This window comes from Anguilla anguilla, chromosome 15 (assembly GCF_013347855.1).
Source record: "Anguilla anguilla isolate fAngAng1 chromosome 15, fAngAng1.pri, whole genome shotgun sequence".
NCBI classification, from domain to species: domain Eukaryota; kingdom Metazoa; phylum Chordata; class Actinopteri; order Anguilliformes; family Anguillidae; genus Anguilla; species Anguilla anguilla.
The window spans coordinates 21484405-21500636 of NC_049215.1; the positions used below are offsets into that span (position 1 = coordinate 21484405).

The 16232-nt window shown below is 37.2% G+C and overlaps 2 protein-coding genes across 3 annotated transcripts in view; one reads left to right on the forward strand and one right to left on the reverse strand.

Annotated features, from left to right (window-relative positions):
* The window catches only part of LOC118214632 (inactive dipeptidyl peptidase 10-like), a 169166-nt gene extending 160829 nt beyond the window's left edge, over nucleotides 1-8337 (forward strand). For both annotated transcript variants that reach the window (XM_035394750.1, XM_035394751.1), the window contains exons 22-26: nucleotides 33-132; nucleotides 1729-1787; nucleotides 6698-6770; nucleotides 6912-6985; nucleotides 7373-8337. In XM_035394750.1, the coding sequence (XP_035250641.1) occupies nucleotides 33-132; nucleotides 1729-1787; nucleotides 6698-6770; nucleotides 6912-6985; nucleotides 7373-7507 (441 nt within the window). In that variant the 3' untranslated portion in view covers nucleotides 7508-8337. The remainder of the gene's footprint in view (nucleotides 1-32; nucleotides 133-1728; nucleotides 1788-6697; nucleotides 6771-6911; nucleotides 6986-7372) is intronic.
* A 4555-nt stretch (nucleotides 8338-12892) lies between these two features.
* The window catches only part of LOC118214528 (inactive dipeptidyl peptidase 10-like), a 126061-nt gene continuing 122721 nt past the window's right edge, over nucleotides 12893-16232 (reverse strand). Inside the window, exon 26 of the mRNA XM_035394558.1 lies at nucleotides 12893-16034. Within this exon, the coding sequence (XP_035250449.1) occupies nucleotides 15906-16034 (129 nt within the window). The 3' untranslated portion in view covers nucleotides 12893-15905. The remainder of the gene's footprint in view (nucleotides 16035-16232) is intronic.

Here is a 16232-nt window from a genome sequence, read left to right on the forward strand (position 1 = left end):
ACTAAATGCGGTTATCTTTTTTGTTTTTACAGGATTATGGTGGCTATGTCACATTAATGATGCTTAAATCAACAGAAAATCTGTTTAAATGTGCAGTAGCAATGTCTCCAATTACTGACTGGAAACTTTACGGTGAGTGCATTACTTGTGCATATACAAAGAACCACATAACTATTTACTAGGCTTTGCTATAACACTGGAACATGAATGTATTCACAGGTCAGATCAATCGCAGGTGCATGGATTTCAAATCGCATTTGAAAGTCAAATGGAACTGGATAATACATGCTTCTCTGTGATACTCCCAATTTCTCATTTATCTGGATCCCTTCCAGCCAACTGCATGTAGGGAATCCTGCCGCCCCACTGGCACAGGCTGGGACTCTGCCAGGAATCTTGGGCTCCATAAAAAGATTTAACACTGGGCCCTTAAAAATGTGTTGCTGATGCTGGTAATAACCTTGCCACTTTTCACAGCATTAGCTGCAGCCCTAGGCACCGTGCCCATAACATTATTTGGATGTATAGGACAGGGCAGAACAAGTTGCAGCAGTGAAAAATTACAGGGTTGAGGATTCAAATTAATTTCCTTCTGAGAACAAAAAGGGAGTTGAGTGCTTTAAATGGTTTCTAGCTGGGCTCAATTCATCTGGTTTGACTTGGCTGTTCATTTCATTGATCTGCTAATTGAATACTTGTCTGGATTTGAAATGTTCTGACAGTTATCTGCTGTATGTTCTTGAGCAGGAAATACTATACATCTCTTCCCTGTATTTGTGGAACAGAGCCATGAACAGTGAGTTGAACAGCTAATTAGGCATAGATCCTTAGACAGCTTACCTAAATTTAGTTCAGAGCTAGACACAACACATTGTCTCCTCTTCGTTCTTCCCTGAATAAGCAAGTGATTTCAGGAACTCTCTGCCTTTGCTTGTGTTTTCTTCTTTATATTGTGATAAAAGATACTTAGTAGCATATAAACAGTTTTTTATTTTATTTGAACCACAGAAAAACCGCCTGCTGCCTTGCTTTAGAATGTAGGAATCACAAAACTTTGGCTCAAGCATAGGCCACATTGTAAGTTGTTTACATTAAATACCACACTGTAAAAAATTACTGAAGGGGTAGATTACTATATGCCAGGGATACACAATTTCAGTCCTGGAACGTTGGTCTGCATTTTTTTTTTTTTTTTTCTTTAGCTTCCTGATGCTCTGGCACACATATAAAAATACGATTCAACTGTAAAAACACTGATTAATTATTTATTAAATGTTTTTTTTTTTTTTCCCAACATACTCAAATCAATCCAAAGTGGATATAGAAGTTAACAGTGATTTACAAAGTCATGTTATCTGAAATATCTTTTCTAAATAGTAACAAGAATGAACTGCGTGTATCTGTATTTGGTGATTACCAGTACATTAGGATTCTGAAGACATTACATTTAGTTTTGGAGATCGTTGTCTCCCCTCTGCTTCAGTGAATTTCCATTTTAGATTGTTTGTTTCTATAAATGGAGAATATATTGTCTGACTTCTCAGTTTTTGAAAATAAAATTGAAAAAGGACTTCAGCACTCCGTACTCTTCAGCTGAAAAAATAGGCTGTTCTGTGGTCAGTGCTCTGTTACATTTTGTCTACATAGCAAAATAACCCCGATAAAAAGATCCCCATTCTATCCTTGCTATGCTCTTACTTAAGAGATGTTATATTTCCAATTCTGCAGCATCAGCATTCTCAGAGAGATACCTTGGCATGCCGGCAGGGGAAGATGACAAATACCAGGTAAGCTTTCTCCTCATCACTTAGTCACTAAGCTTTTTACATCCTTGCAAAACCTCCCCCTTTGAAAAATGTTCCTGCATTACAGACATGCTGACAGACTCGGGGGCTACAGGAGAATAGGTGACACTGTTTTGTGTCGCTGCTTTGACAGTGTGACATCATGGAATTGCCATGGCAACTATGACACGTTCACATCTTTTACACTGTTGCATCCCATCCTGACGAGTGGAGCTGTCGTCTGTAACTGTGTTAACCCAGTTGGCTGAGATCCCAGCTGAATGATACCCCACTGAAAAGAATAAGGAAAGCGAATGTAGTGAAAAGTGCAAGACAAGACGGACAGGAGCAGTGATCTTTGGCCAACAGCTGTACCACCATGTACCCTGCTCCTGCTGAATAGCTGAAGTTAAGCAGGCGTGGGCTTGGTTATTACTTGCTTGGGAGACCTCCTGGGAAAATCAAGTTGTTCCTGGTAGTGGTGTTAGTAGGGGGCAATCTTCCCTCTGGTCAAATAAACCCCAATGTCCCAGTGCAGTGGTGGGGCTACTGTGCCATAGGAGATCCTATTTTTTGGATGAAATTTTAAACCAAGGTCCTGACAATTGACAATATATAAACTGACAACGAGACACTGTTATTTTCAGTGGGAGCGCACAAGATTGTGCAAGTCTCCGGTTTGTGATGCAAAAGTATTCCTTGTAGTAGTTGTGCTGTAGAATTAGTAAGATTACAGCACCGAGGTTAGAACACAACATCATCAAGATTCATGAATCATCCTAGACATTTTGATGTATGAAATTATCCCTCATATTCGCAAAATAACTAGCTATAATATGTAATGTGGACGATAGCTTCCCACTTTCCATACAGCAAACCTCCATCACAGTTTTAGGATTTTACGGAGCTTCTTCTTCAAACATTGCAGCACAGTCCCTCAAGGTTGTAGGTTTATGATGTCATTATTTGTGCTGAGAGGCCCAAAAATCATTGCTTCCGCTGGCATGCGCTAGGAGAAAAATCCTGGCCCCCTGGTCCTGACTCATTGTGGTCATGAAAGATCTCATAACACTTATTACAAAGAGTAGAGAATTCCAAACCTAGCTGCCTCGACCTGCCACCAAATCATCCCCCAGTTTGATGGGCCTCAGCTGATGTGTGGTCAGCATTCTGGTGCAAAATGTCTACCGTGCATCACCCAGGTAGGCGCTACACATTGGTGGTGGTTGAGTTCACCCCTCATCACTGTAAAGTAAAAATATATGATTTAAGCACTACATAAATGCAAGCCGTCATTATTATTATTATTATTATTATTATTATTATTATTATTATTATTATTATCAAACAATACAAACTGTGCTGTTACTTTTGTAACAAAAATTAAAATGAAAACAGTGCTTGCAGACCATACATTTGCATTTTCTGAAAGTAAATTAGAAGGGCTAAGTTGTTTGCCACTCATTGCTCATCTGTTTGAAAGGAGCAAAGGTGAGCTGAGTATATTAATAATCCATTTGAGCACAAAGTGATATATAAAAAGACAAAATGGTGCTTATTATATAGCAAAGCTAGACGTATATCTATTCTAAATGAGTTAAAGTCTAAGGTTGCAAAGTCTCAGCAGACAGCCAGTGGGTAGATGTAACCAAGACAGCCTTCAGAGTCCTCTTTTCAAAAGTCCTCCAATCCGTCATTGATGTTACAATGTAGCAATTGGTGTAATCACTGACTATACTTACGTGTACACTTAGTCAAAATAATGTCCTATAACTAAAATATATTGACTACATTATGATGTATAATGTGTTTCAATGGAAAATGTCAAAATATATGAGGCTATAGCCTAACTGTATGTCCAAAAATGTAAAAAAAATTCTAATTGGCATTTTTTTGTACATGTGGATAGGAAATCATGTTTGTATTACAACCATGGTGAAATAAATGAATATATTTTATTATGTATAACGTGTTTCCATGGAAATGGGCAAAATACATATGTCGAAAATGTTAAAAATAATCTAACATTTTAAAATATGGAATTTTTTTAATTCAGGGAATTGGGAAATAATGCTTCTATGCCAATGGAAGTGAAAGAAATGAATAAAAAATTGTTTACAGATTTTTATGATGAAAAAATGATTTCTGTGGAAATGGGCAAAATACAGAGGTATAAAGGTTGTAAACGTATGTCCAAAATTGTCCAAAACATTTTAAGTGCCATTTTTTCAAACATTTGGATAGGAAATTATGTTTGTATTACAAACATGGTAAAAGAAATGAATAATAATCTATTTGTGGAATTCTATGATGAATAGCCTATACCCTTATGTCAAAACATTTTGAATTTACATTTTTTCAAACCTGTGGATAGGAAATCATGTTTGTATTACAACCATGGTAAAATAAAGATGATTTTATGATGAATAATGTGTTTCTGTGGAGAATAGCAAGATACATAAGGCTATAGCTTATATCATACATTGTTTTGCATGGATAGGAAATCAGGCTTTTATTACAACCATGGTGAAATAAATGAATAAGAATGTTTGAAGTAATTTATGATGAATAAATGTTTTTCTGTGGAATGAAAGAAATGAAAGACTATAGTCTTTCAAACAGTGAAAAAAATACAAAACATTTTAAATGTCGTTTTTTTAAATTCAGATGGTTAGAAAATAATGTATTTTAATAACCACTGTGAAATGAATGAATAGAAATGCTTTTGAAGCAAATTATGATAAATGTGTTTAATTGGCAAAAAAAAAAAAAAAAAAAAAAAAAACTAATTACAGGACATTGTGTGTATTTAACAACTAATGAATAGAAATGTGCGGAAATTTATGATGAGTAATGTGTTTCAGTGGAAAAACAGAAAAGACATATGACTATACTCAAGTGATAAAAAGCCCAAATTAAAAATAAAAATAAAACGAATTGTTTTATTCATATGTATAGATAATTCCAAAATTCACCTGCATAACAATAACCATGTGTACGGCAATTGACATAACACTAAGCCATGTTAACAATAAACACAACATTAAAGAAGATCTAGTTGAGCACAAAGTGACATATAAAAAGACAAGCAGGTGTTTGTTATATAGCAAAGCAATACATATATCTATTCTAAAGGTGTTTACAAGCCCATACACAAGCTCAGCTTAGGTTGCAAAGTTTCAGCGGACAGCCAGTTGGAAGATGGAACCCACGCCTTCAAAGAAAATGGACCTCTTTTCAAAAGTCCATCCTCCAATTCCTCATAGATGTTACAAAGTAGCAATTGGGGTAATCACTGACCATCTTTTTACAACCTGCACACTTATCCAGCATGTCACCTCTCCCATGAATCTTCGCACCAGGGTCTCTGCAACTGAACCGTGATGTCTCCACCTGTAGGGCTGACAGAAACAGAAACACCACAGGACGAAAATAAAATCTAAACAAAGCAGGCGATACAAAAACAGAGGACATAACAAAGACAAATACAATTATGTATATTTAACAATCATGGTGAAATAAATGAATAGTAATGTGTTTGAATAAATGTATGATGGAAAATGTGTTTCAGTCAAACAAATTGTAATACTATAGTTTTACATCCAAAAAGTAAAGTGTGTTTCAGTGGAAAAAGTTCTACTTGACTTGATTATAGTCTCATGTCAAAAAAAGTAGGGGGAAAAAGCACAAAAGCACTTTTTTTTTTTTTAATCCATGGTGAAATAAAAAAAGAAAGTAAACCACCACTAAAAAGCTGGAGGAGCTTTAAAGCTCATCGCTCAGTTTTGCTTTCTTTTGTCTTTGTTATTTTAGTTTATTGTTTTTGCCCAGAACCCGTGAGTGGGAAACACTATTGATTTATTTCTCTGCAGTTTCTGAATAAAGGTGATTTCTTTTCCATCTAAATTGAAAAAAACCCATTTCATGTAACTCAAATTTTGAGTGAATCAGTGAGGAGTCCCAGACAAGCATGGAAATTTTTCAGATGCTGCCTTGCACAGGGCCTCCATAGTGCCCCATCTACACATTCCACTACCTCTTAATTTATCACAGTTATCTCAATCTAATTTACAGTTAAATTAATTTCAACTGTAAATTAGGTCAGGTGGAAATAAAATGCATGCTTGACATATGCATCAATCACAGGTCCCTGTCAATTATATTCATTTACCTTCATATTTGTCTTGACTAATAATAATAATAATAATAATAATAACTTCAAACACATTTTTTTGTCTTTGGTTTATTTAAGCATCAGCTCTTTTTTGTGATGGAGCCTTTATTGTTTTATGAATAAATGGCGATGCACTATCTGACCAAAAGTATCTGGACACCTCTTGGTCTGGGGCTGTTTTTCATGGTTTGGGCTAGGCTCTTCAGTTCCAGTGAAGGCACATCTTAATGCTACAGCATGCAATCACAGATGATTCTTTGCTTGCCCAACAGTTTGGGGTTGGCCCTTTTGATGTGGAAGAACTGGCCTGCACTGAGCCCTGACCTCAATCCCATCCAACACCTTTGGGATCAACTGCAAGCCAGGCCTTGTCGCCCAATCAGTGCCCAACCTTGCTAATGCTTTTTGGCTGAATGGATCCAAATCCATGCAAGCAATGCTTCAACATCTAGTATAAAGCCTTCCCAGAACAAGGTGCAAAGGGTGCAAAGAGCAAAGGGTGGACCAGCTTCATATTAATGTCCATAATTATGGATGGAATGTTGGATGCCAGGTGTCCACATATTTTTGGCCATGTAGTGTGCATGGCAACACAGAGGCAGAGCAAATAAATTGCCTCTGCAGCCCCCCCTCCCCCTTCCCCAGCCCCATGCAGCTGTTCTTTGGTTTATAGAACATGAATATGTTTGCTTGCCACTGGCCTACAAAATTAACAGTGCAATGATGTGATTTTCCACAGTTCTCCAGTGTTCTACAGAATGTTCGAGGACTGAGAGAACAGAACTTGATGCTGATTCATGGAACAGCTGATGGTGAGCAAGCTCATTTTCTAACGCTGCTTCTGATTCTGATTTGAGGACCAAACAGGCCAGAAAAAGTCTGTTTATATTGAACTCATATTTCTACACTTATCAAACACATATTACGGACATATTCTCTGTGCTTTTTTCCAGATAACATTCATTTTCAACACTCTGCCGAATTGATTAAAAACTTAATAAAAGTTGATGCAAACTACACGATGCAGGTACGTAGAGTGGCTTGCAAATCTCAATGCTCATTAAATGTTGCTCAGGTGTTCTCCAGGGGACTCGTGGATGTTCCTGTTGGTGTCTTTTATATGTGATTTTTGTTGTTTTTCATAAGGGATTAGTTATTAGTATTTTCCATATTAGAGTATATGATTAATGCAGAAGGCAAAGCCCTATCAGGCTGGGGCTAAACTATAGAGCTTAAATATGACCAGAGGCTTCAAGTTCATTCAACAACATACTGTTTTTTTTTTTTTCTTTCCTGGAGCTAGAAAGTAAGTTTCAATGTCACCTTCTCATCAGTGGGTGGCAAAAACTTCCATATAGATCCGTTGACAGCCTAATTGAACTGATGGTCCAAACCCTTTTTTTTTCTTCTACAGATTTACCCTGACGAGGGCCATTTTCTCTCCCAGAAGAGCCAACGGCACCTCCACGCGTCCCTCACCTCTTTTTTTCGGGAATGTCTTAAAGAAGACATGCTGCTGTTACCAGAGGAGCCTGAGGAGGAGGAATAGGAGGCAATAGACAGACCATCAGCAAGACTTTACCATTTTTTTCTGTAATGACTACTGTGGTCCTGAAGGCTTTTGGGCCAAACGTTATACAGACGTTATTGTCAGGAGTCGTGGGGAGTCTCAAGGACAGACAGAAGATGTTTATCCACGAAACGGCACAGGGGGCTCCTGCACAGCCCAAGGGGGGTCACATATATCGAGACGCCCCTCAATCTTCAATTCAGAGCTTTCTCTATGTGAAGCACAGGACCATGTTGGGGTCGGGCAAGGGCGGGGGGGAGGGAGAGGTTTTTACTTCCACAGTTACAAGTGCATGGTTGTTTTCATTCGATGCCCCTCATTCTCCCATGTAAATATTTGTTGTGGTAGCCATTTGGCAAAGAGAAGCATACTGTTCCCCAGCCCAGACAAATTTCATCCTCATCCTCTATTTTGTATCGATGCACCATAAAACACACCTCTGCCCTTCTTACCTCAGCAATGCAGACATTACTGTGACATTCACAAGCAAGTGCAATTCCTGCCCAAACTTCATGCCATCACATTCGCCCCGACAAAGATATGGTATTTTGTACAAATACGGCAGATTGTGTACATACGTATATTTTTGAGATACGTCAGATCTCATAGTTGTCTATGGGGATTGATTTATTTGAATTCAGACCTGTGTTTGGCTTTTATTTATTTTTCTTTTGTTTTTTTCTTCGGGTGGATTTTGTAATGCTTGTTCTTGTTCACTTTGTTGTTTTTAAGGGAGGGTGGTTGTAGGGTGTGGGATTGATTGTTATTGTCTTCTAGTAATGATTATAAATAAACAAAAAAAAAATAGGTCTGTGAGTCATGATAATTGAGTGAATGTGACATCACACTCCAAAAAAAAAGTGAGCATAGTTATGGAGACTAAACTTTCAATAAAAAACTCTTAACATCCTGTTTTTTTTGTCCCCATAATATTGAGGAGGAACTGAGGAATCATATATTGTGTTTGTCCAAAGTGTATTGATGCTAGTTCATGCTAATTGGTACTTGGATTAAAGTCAAGACATTGGCCTGGATTCAACTATAATTAGCTCTTTGACTCAGAAGTAAATACTAGGATCTGTTCTTCATTTCTTCCGAAACACAGTCTATCACATTAATGTTGGTGATCGCCAAACTCGCCAAACAGTGAGAAGAAAACGTTATGTAGAAAACCTGCCACCTTTATTGTATCCTCCATTACAAGGCCTCTGTGATAGAGGCAGGGTTGTATTCACCTTTGCTTCCATGATTCCAGATGCAAAAGCATTATTCTGCTTTGTGCTCCAGACTGCAAATATATCCCCCAGCTTATGGTGGCACAATAATCCTTTTTGAATGGGACCCATATTTTATGTTCATTTTATGTAATCTTTTGCACTGTCATGCCACATCACCTGCTAATGGCATCAATTTCCAATTTCCACCCGCACATATATTCCACTAGAATGTTGCAGTGAATTTACCTTAAAGTGCTAAAATGTTTGAAATGTGACTTGACAAAACTACATGTCACTTTCAATGAAGATAGTCATTTTCATGCGGGAATGAATTTATGCTGTCATGAATTAAAGACATTGGGCCTCATTTATTAATATTTTTGTAAAGCCACGTGTACATTTATGCTTAATCGGAAGCTAATAAAAAAATTCCGCCAGATTTATCAAACATGCTTTTCTTTGTAACAACATGTTGATAAATGCAAATCAAACATAAATTAAAAGCACATTCACAGATTGTGATTAGCCTAAAGTGACACCCTTAAAACACCAAGGAGCTTGGAATTCCTTTGCAGGCAGTTTAAAGAGATGGCCATTCATCATCCTCAGCAAACAAAATCAGCCTAGCCCTTTGAAAATGCGCTTACATCAGGCACATCAAAAACAGTTTGTAATCAGTTTTTAAAAATGCACCTTGTAGGTTGCATAAGTTAAATCTAGTGGAGATGTAGTCACATGTCCCTACTATTTTACTGTCTGTGTCTAATGTCTTCCTACGCTTTCATTTAAATTTTATTTTGTATTTCATTTCAAGTATTTACATCCCGCCTTTATTATCATTCTTATAATTTTGTTTGTACCTCTTCTGACCTCAAACAACAACTTTCTAGGTACAGCCATAGGACCCTCCAGGCTGTATGCATTTCTGTGTACCACCTATGTACCACCATTTTCACCATGTTTCCTGAAATGCTGGTGACTGGCTGCTCTCATGCACACAGAGCACTGGTCAATGCTAAGTGCAAATGTGTTCAAAACTGCTGACTGGAAGTATATAATCTGATGAAGCATTCCTGAAAGATGTCATGCAGGACCTTCTTAAAGAAAAATCCTTACCTGCAATGTTCTGCATATTCTGCCTCCAGCAGCCTCTTACCTAACAGCACTGTATTTGGTTTCTGAGTGAAGTAAAGTCCCAGCATGCCCTTCACAAGAGGCCCACCCAATCTGTTCCTGAAAGGAGCCATGCAAGATGTGGAAAAGTCATACGGTCAGCATTTTTGCTTTCAAACCTACTTTTATCTTGCAGCTGACTATCTGATACCAAATTCAGATGTGTGAATGGGATAACTATAGCCTTCCAAACCCAGGGTTCTGAAGTTTTGCACATGTGTATTTGTGAATCCAAGTGTGCGAAATACAGACAGGGAGATTGGCATAGTGGAGATTTTGTAACACGTTACGACTAGATTAAGCACATTGATGAATGTACTGCGGAACATGCGGGATGCACATTTGCACTGACCTCAGCAATGCATGCTCAGTCATTGCTGATTTTCTGCCAGCTGTTGATAGGCTGGAGGACTACGCAGTTACAGCACAACTTGTGCAGCCAATCCCAGGGTTCTGATACAGGCTGTAGGAGGAGCCAAGCCGGCTGAGTGCCTTTCTGGGTGATGCCAAAGCCAATTATGCAGCCCTTCACAGGACTGCCAGCTGTAGTCAGCCATAGTAATGCCAGTATTTGGGTTAAACTGGACCTTAGGATGCATCACTACACTAAGCACACAGCTGTCTTAACTGGACCGTTTGGCGGTGTGGTTAAATCAGGAAATCTCATGAAAATGCAACAAAGTCCTGAAATGGCTAACTAATGTCAAGACTCCTGAAAGTCTCTACAACAAAAATGTAACTGTAGAAATTTACCTGTGATTTGCAGATTTGCTGAAGCTGGACATCTTCATGAGCATTCATGGGCTGAAGGATACTATAATGGAAACTAGTGCATCAGAGATTACAGTACAGTCTGAAATGGGACATTGGTGCTGCAGCCTCCACAACAAGAGTTAACCTTAATTGCTTCACGAGCATGACTGTGTAAATGGAAAGTGTGTATAGCGGTGATTAAGGAAGTTAATTATGTAGCATTCACAAGTTCAAAAGCTAAAAAACAGCATGTGTGCCCTTAAGTCAAATTACCTGTCAGATCATAGAGGGTTTTTCTTTTTACATATTTTACATGTAATAGACAGAAGTTAAATTCAAACGTCAGAGAGCCAAAGGCCCAAGTCCTAATTAAAAAGACATTTCTATCACAAGGATTTCACAAACAACCAATTGTTTGATTAGCTTGCTCGATTTTCAATCAAAACAGATGTTAGGTGACATAATCACATCCGAGGATGAGGTTTAATGAGCCAATCAACCACTCAGAAATATAGGACACAGAGTGAGAAAAAAGTTTGTTGTACTCTTGAAATAGTGTACTTTATTTCAGTATATAAAATGGTTTTGTCAATCAAATACATGTATACAGTGCAATAATTGGGATTTCATCATGTGGACAGTTTCATGAGACAATGTATACAAGAGTCAAACAGTTAAAATAACAGTAATATTAATTGCAATTTAAAATCTGAGTAATGGAGTGGTAACAACATAAATGTTAATGCTATACATGTTAATCACATATATTGTTTTCAGACAATAACTGTCTTCATGGACAATGCATACTTTGATGTCTATGTATGTTATGTGCTGTTTTCATCTAGTATGAATGAAAACGCACTAAATATCATATCACAGCGTCACATCTTCAACTAATCATCTCTAAAATGTATATGGTCTTACAGATACCTAGATTATGCCTTTTAAGGATACATTATCCTTCTTAAGTACTCCTAGTATAAAATGGCATCCATAATCATTTGTAAATATTCATTCTCTTAGTAGCACTGACATCAAAATAATGTTAATCTGTTATAATAGAGTACCACATGATATGTCAGCTATGAAACGTATTAATAAACATCAAAAACATTGTATTAACTCTTAACACTGACCCCCTAAAAGAGTGGTAACCAACCCTGTTCCTGGAGATCTACTATCCTGTAGGTTTTCATTTTAACCTTAATTTGGCAAGCTTGACTCTACTAATTAATGGCTCAATAAGATCTCAAGCAGTTGACTAAGATGTGCTTTGTTTGGGTTGGAGTGAAAAAATACAGGATGATAGCTCTCCAGGAACACGGTTGGTTACCACTGCCCTAAAGAAAAGTGGTTCACATTTTATGTGAAGAATGTATTCCTAAATCCTTAATGACCCAAGAAAGATATGCAACTGAAATTGTGTGATAATTCATAAATAAGAGTGCCAGAATTCTGGTCAGTTATGTTCTAATGTGAGGTGGCATCACTGTTTAAGTAATTTAGCATTTTACATGACATGTTATGTCATCCTTTGTAAAGCACTGAATTAGATTTTGTAAGGTTCAGAGATGTTGCATGCTACATTATCATGTTAACAAAAACACTGTACATACAGTAGAAGTAAGGCTGAAAGAATACATACAGTACTCAGTACAAGTACATGTATAAAGTTTCACGGACCGATACAAGAAATACAATACTTTTACATTTACGGGAATTTTAAGAATGAAATCACTGAACTCACATTGAAATGGTAAATGCCCTCCTTGCAAACAGCAAATTAAGGTAGCTGCTGTGTAAACAAAATACCAAAATGTTTTTATTGCTTATGTTGTAGTCTTGCTTCACAGTAACAGAGGCAGCTTTATCATTGAACACAGAATGATGGTAATCATTGCATAATTAAAATATGAGTACACAAAAATAACTAGTTCTAAGAATAACCAAGTAAAAAAGTACATGAAGTATGTTATTATGAAGAATTATTATGCACACAGGATACTGTTCCTAAACCTCATTCACTGTGTCCTGACCCCCTCTGCATATACTTGCACATATACAACCACTTTGACTACATAATAAAAGCCATCATTTATACAGCAAACTCATCTGGCTCCCATATTTCCCCAGAAGTATATATTTACAAAGACATTTACATCCTTTCCTGGCAATATATCTACTGGCAACAAGGCTACTCGTAATGCAATTGACTGCAACACAATAGTCGGTAAGAGTTTTTTTTTTTTTTTTTTCCTGAGTGTAGGAATTTCAGTGACCAGAATCGACAATACAGAGTCCATTGAACACTTTTGCCTGTACTGGTTAACAATGCTGTTACCATTGGCAATGCACTGACATGAGATCAGTTTGGGATTGACAATGAGCGAGGGCATTGTACAACCACCAAGGACATAACTTTAGCTTGAATTTGGGGTGCATAGACTCTGCAACCCTCTAGGGGATCTGGGGGTATCATCAAAATATATTTTTTTAAAGAACAGCTGTAAAATTATCATTTCTGGCAAAGTCTAAGGGAAAAATACTACAGATTATTGATCAGTAAGACTGGGTGTTTGTCATGAAAAATATTGGCTGAAGTTATGGAGCAGTCACGGCATAGTTGCTGAAAATCACGAAAAAATTTAAAAAGCGGAAAAAACCACCATGTTTTTTAACGTTAATTTATTAAATTAATAGATCTCATGTCCAGCAGTGGGACATGTTCAAAATAGCATACACAACTGTAGCAACAGTAGTAAGGGCTTGAAGTTGCATGCTCATAGACTCCATGGCACCCCACAGGGCCGGCCCGTGGCATAAACGCTCTATGTGGTTGTTTAGGGCCACAACCGCTGGGGGGGCCCACACGACCACGAGGGGGGGGCCACACTATCCAATGTTTATCTAAGGTAAATGACGTTATTTTCGTAATTACGGTATTCATCCTCTATCGCGGAACTAGCGGTATAAATTTTAAACGGAATGGCAACAGAACCAAATAAATAAATGCCATAACAATAGAGATAATCATTAAGTCGGTGATTCACATTATTTCACATAGTTAAGTGTGTGTGTGTGTGTGTGTGCACATGAGAGATTTTAAGTTGTGTCAAGCTAAGTACCTTGAATGGTAGCATATAAATAACAACAAATGCTAAAAGATAGTCTGACACCTTGACTTTATAAACATGAGTCTGGCTAAAGGCTTTCTTTCACCAAAATGGACAGATGAAGACTCCTGTCTACTTCTCTCTAAATTGAAACTTTGCAAATATATTTGCAAAACATAAATAGAAGATTGTGCATAATTCACTGACAATTATCAATCTGTTTTCATACACCTGTAAAAATAATTAGGATAATTGGGCCAATTTAAATGATTAAACATGCTGATTATACTCCACACACCAATCTTTAGAACCTGCCCAGGGACTACAGATGAAAATTAGCCTGTATGGCTAAATATGGAACATTTACAGGGTGCATCTAAGTTATCATGTTTATTAATGTGCACTGTCCCTTTCTTAAATAAAATAAACCTAATCCTAATCCCCCAGTTTTAGTGTACCTGAGTGTACAACACAGAATACATAAGCCATTTGTTTTCTTGCACAAATGTAACCACTGTGCAAGAAAACAAAAAAAAAAACGAAATAATACCGAATGATATAATTTATTCAGACTCAAAGAACATGACATAATTAACTGATTGGCTCCATTTTGAAGATGCAGTTAGGAAAGGGAAGCATTTGTGCACATAAAATGAGGCTCTGTCCAAATTAATTTTGATAGTGCCCACAGAGCAAAGCACAATGGGACTGTGGAAATTATCAAATGGGTCAAAGGTGTGAGTGGTGAGAGGTGTGACTCTGATCTGGCCAATCATGATGCCTTCCAGTGTTTTACCAAAAATCTGAAACTGTCCAAATATCTCAAACAGTTTCAGCACTCCAGGTGTTCAAGCAAACGCAACACCAATCTGTGCTCCTAACTTTTTATTCTTCATTTACCCAGGCATGTTAACTGAAATCTCAATTCTCTTTAGCAGTAACAAACTGGGGAATCAAAGTGGGTATGAATGCACAGGGATTGTGTAGCCAATCAGATATATATTTGTGGGCATTTTGCCACAGGTTACCACTCTTACTTTTGTGAAATGTGCAAAGCTTTAAACTGCTAACAATTTGAAGTTTGCTGTAGTTCATCAGTAATGTCTAAAGGAGTAACCTTGGTGGACAGATTAGCGAAGACACTTTCCTGTACAGTTGTTGAGTTGTGAGAATTACATCAGCATGCCTTTTGTAGACACTAAGGCTGCTAACCTTCAGTCCTGGCCTCCCTGTTTATGCTGGCTTTTATTGCAACCACAGTTGTGACCCCAGAATTTTAACAAGCCATTAATTTTTCTGAATTAGGTGCTATTTATGTTTAGAGTTTAACTATGCTCTTAAACCACATTATGTCAGAAATAGCTATGCATGCCATGAAAAATAAAAATCTCATATTCACATTGCACTTATTGGGCTATATGCAAATAATTACATACAAAATATACATTTTTTCAAATAAAATTTGACTCGGAAATTTGTTTATTATAGAAGGGGACAAGTCAGGCCTATTATGCCTATGTCATCATCATCATCATCATCATTATTATTATTATTATTATTATTATATGAAGTTTTACCGCATAAGAATTGGGACGCAATTATTAACTGTGTTTTTCTGTTTGATCAATATAGGACCCAGTATGTGACCTGCTCATAATATGTCATAATCACAGCACAGTAAAGAAAGAGTTAACGAGCATCTAAAAAATACATTTGTCTCTTCGGGTAACTCTGGTATTATCTAAATTTAATTACAAGTAATATGAGAGAATTTATCAATATCTACTGAGAAATGGGTTATTCAAAAGAGAAACCCCACAAGCCCACAGTCCTTCATTCATTTTGCCATGGCAACCAGCACGGCACTACACAGGAAGATTGAACACCTTCCTGTTTTTTTTTTTATTTTTACTTCTCCATAATTCTAATTCTTACACTTGACTGGCCATACAGGCTTGAAAAATAAGCAAAATTACCTGAAGCATACATACATGTACATCTCCTCTTCATAATACAAGTGGTTCCTTCAGTGTCAGCAGATGTTCTTGTCACTGTTGTGGCCTCTTTCAAAGAAGGTGCTAGAACACGTTCTTAACTAAAGGATTTGAGTCTAGCTCAGTCCTAATCCTCCTCTTTGACAGTTGGGGGATACCTTTCTGAAAAGCACTCCCTGAAGAAGGTTATGATAGAATGCAACAGGTAATGTCTGCTCCTGAGGGAAACTATGTTGTGTCCTTCGTCTGGGAAGATCTGGGAGCAAACGGGATGAATTAAATCAGCCATGTACAGAAAACAATCAAAACTACCTTGAAGACATTTCCCACCATATGCTTTAAAACACCACTATAAAATTGTCTAGAAATTGAATTTTTAAAAGTATGTCATTTAGATCATAGTACTCATTGGAGCAGTTTTTAAATACATATGCGCATGTTTTGTTTGTTTTTT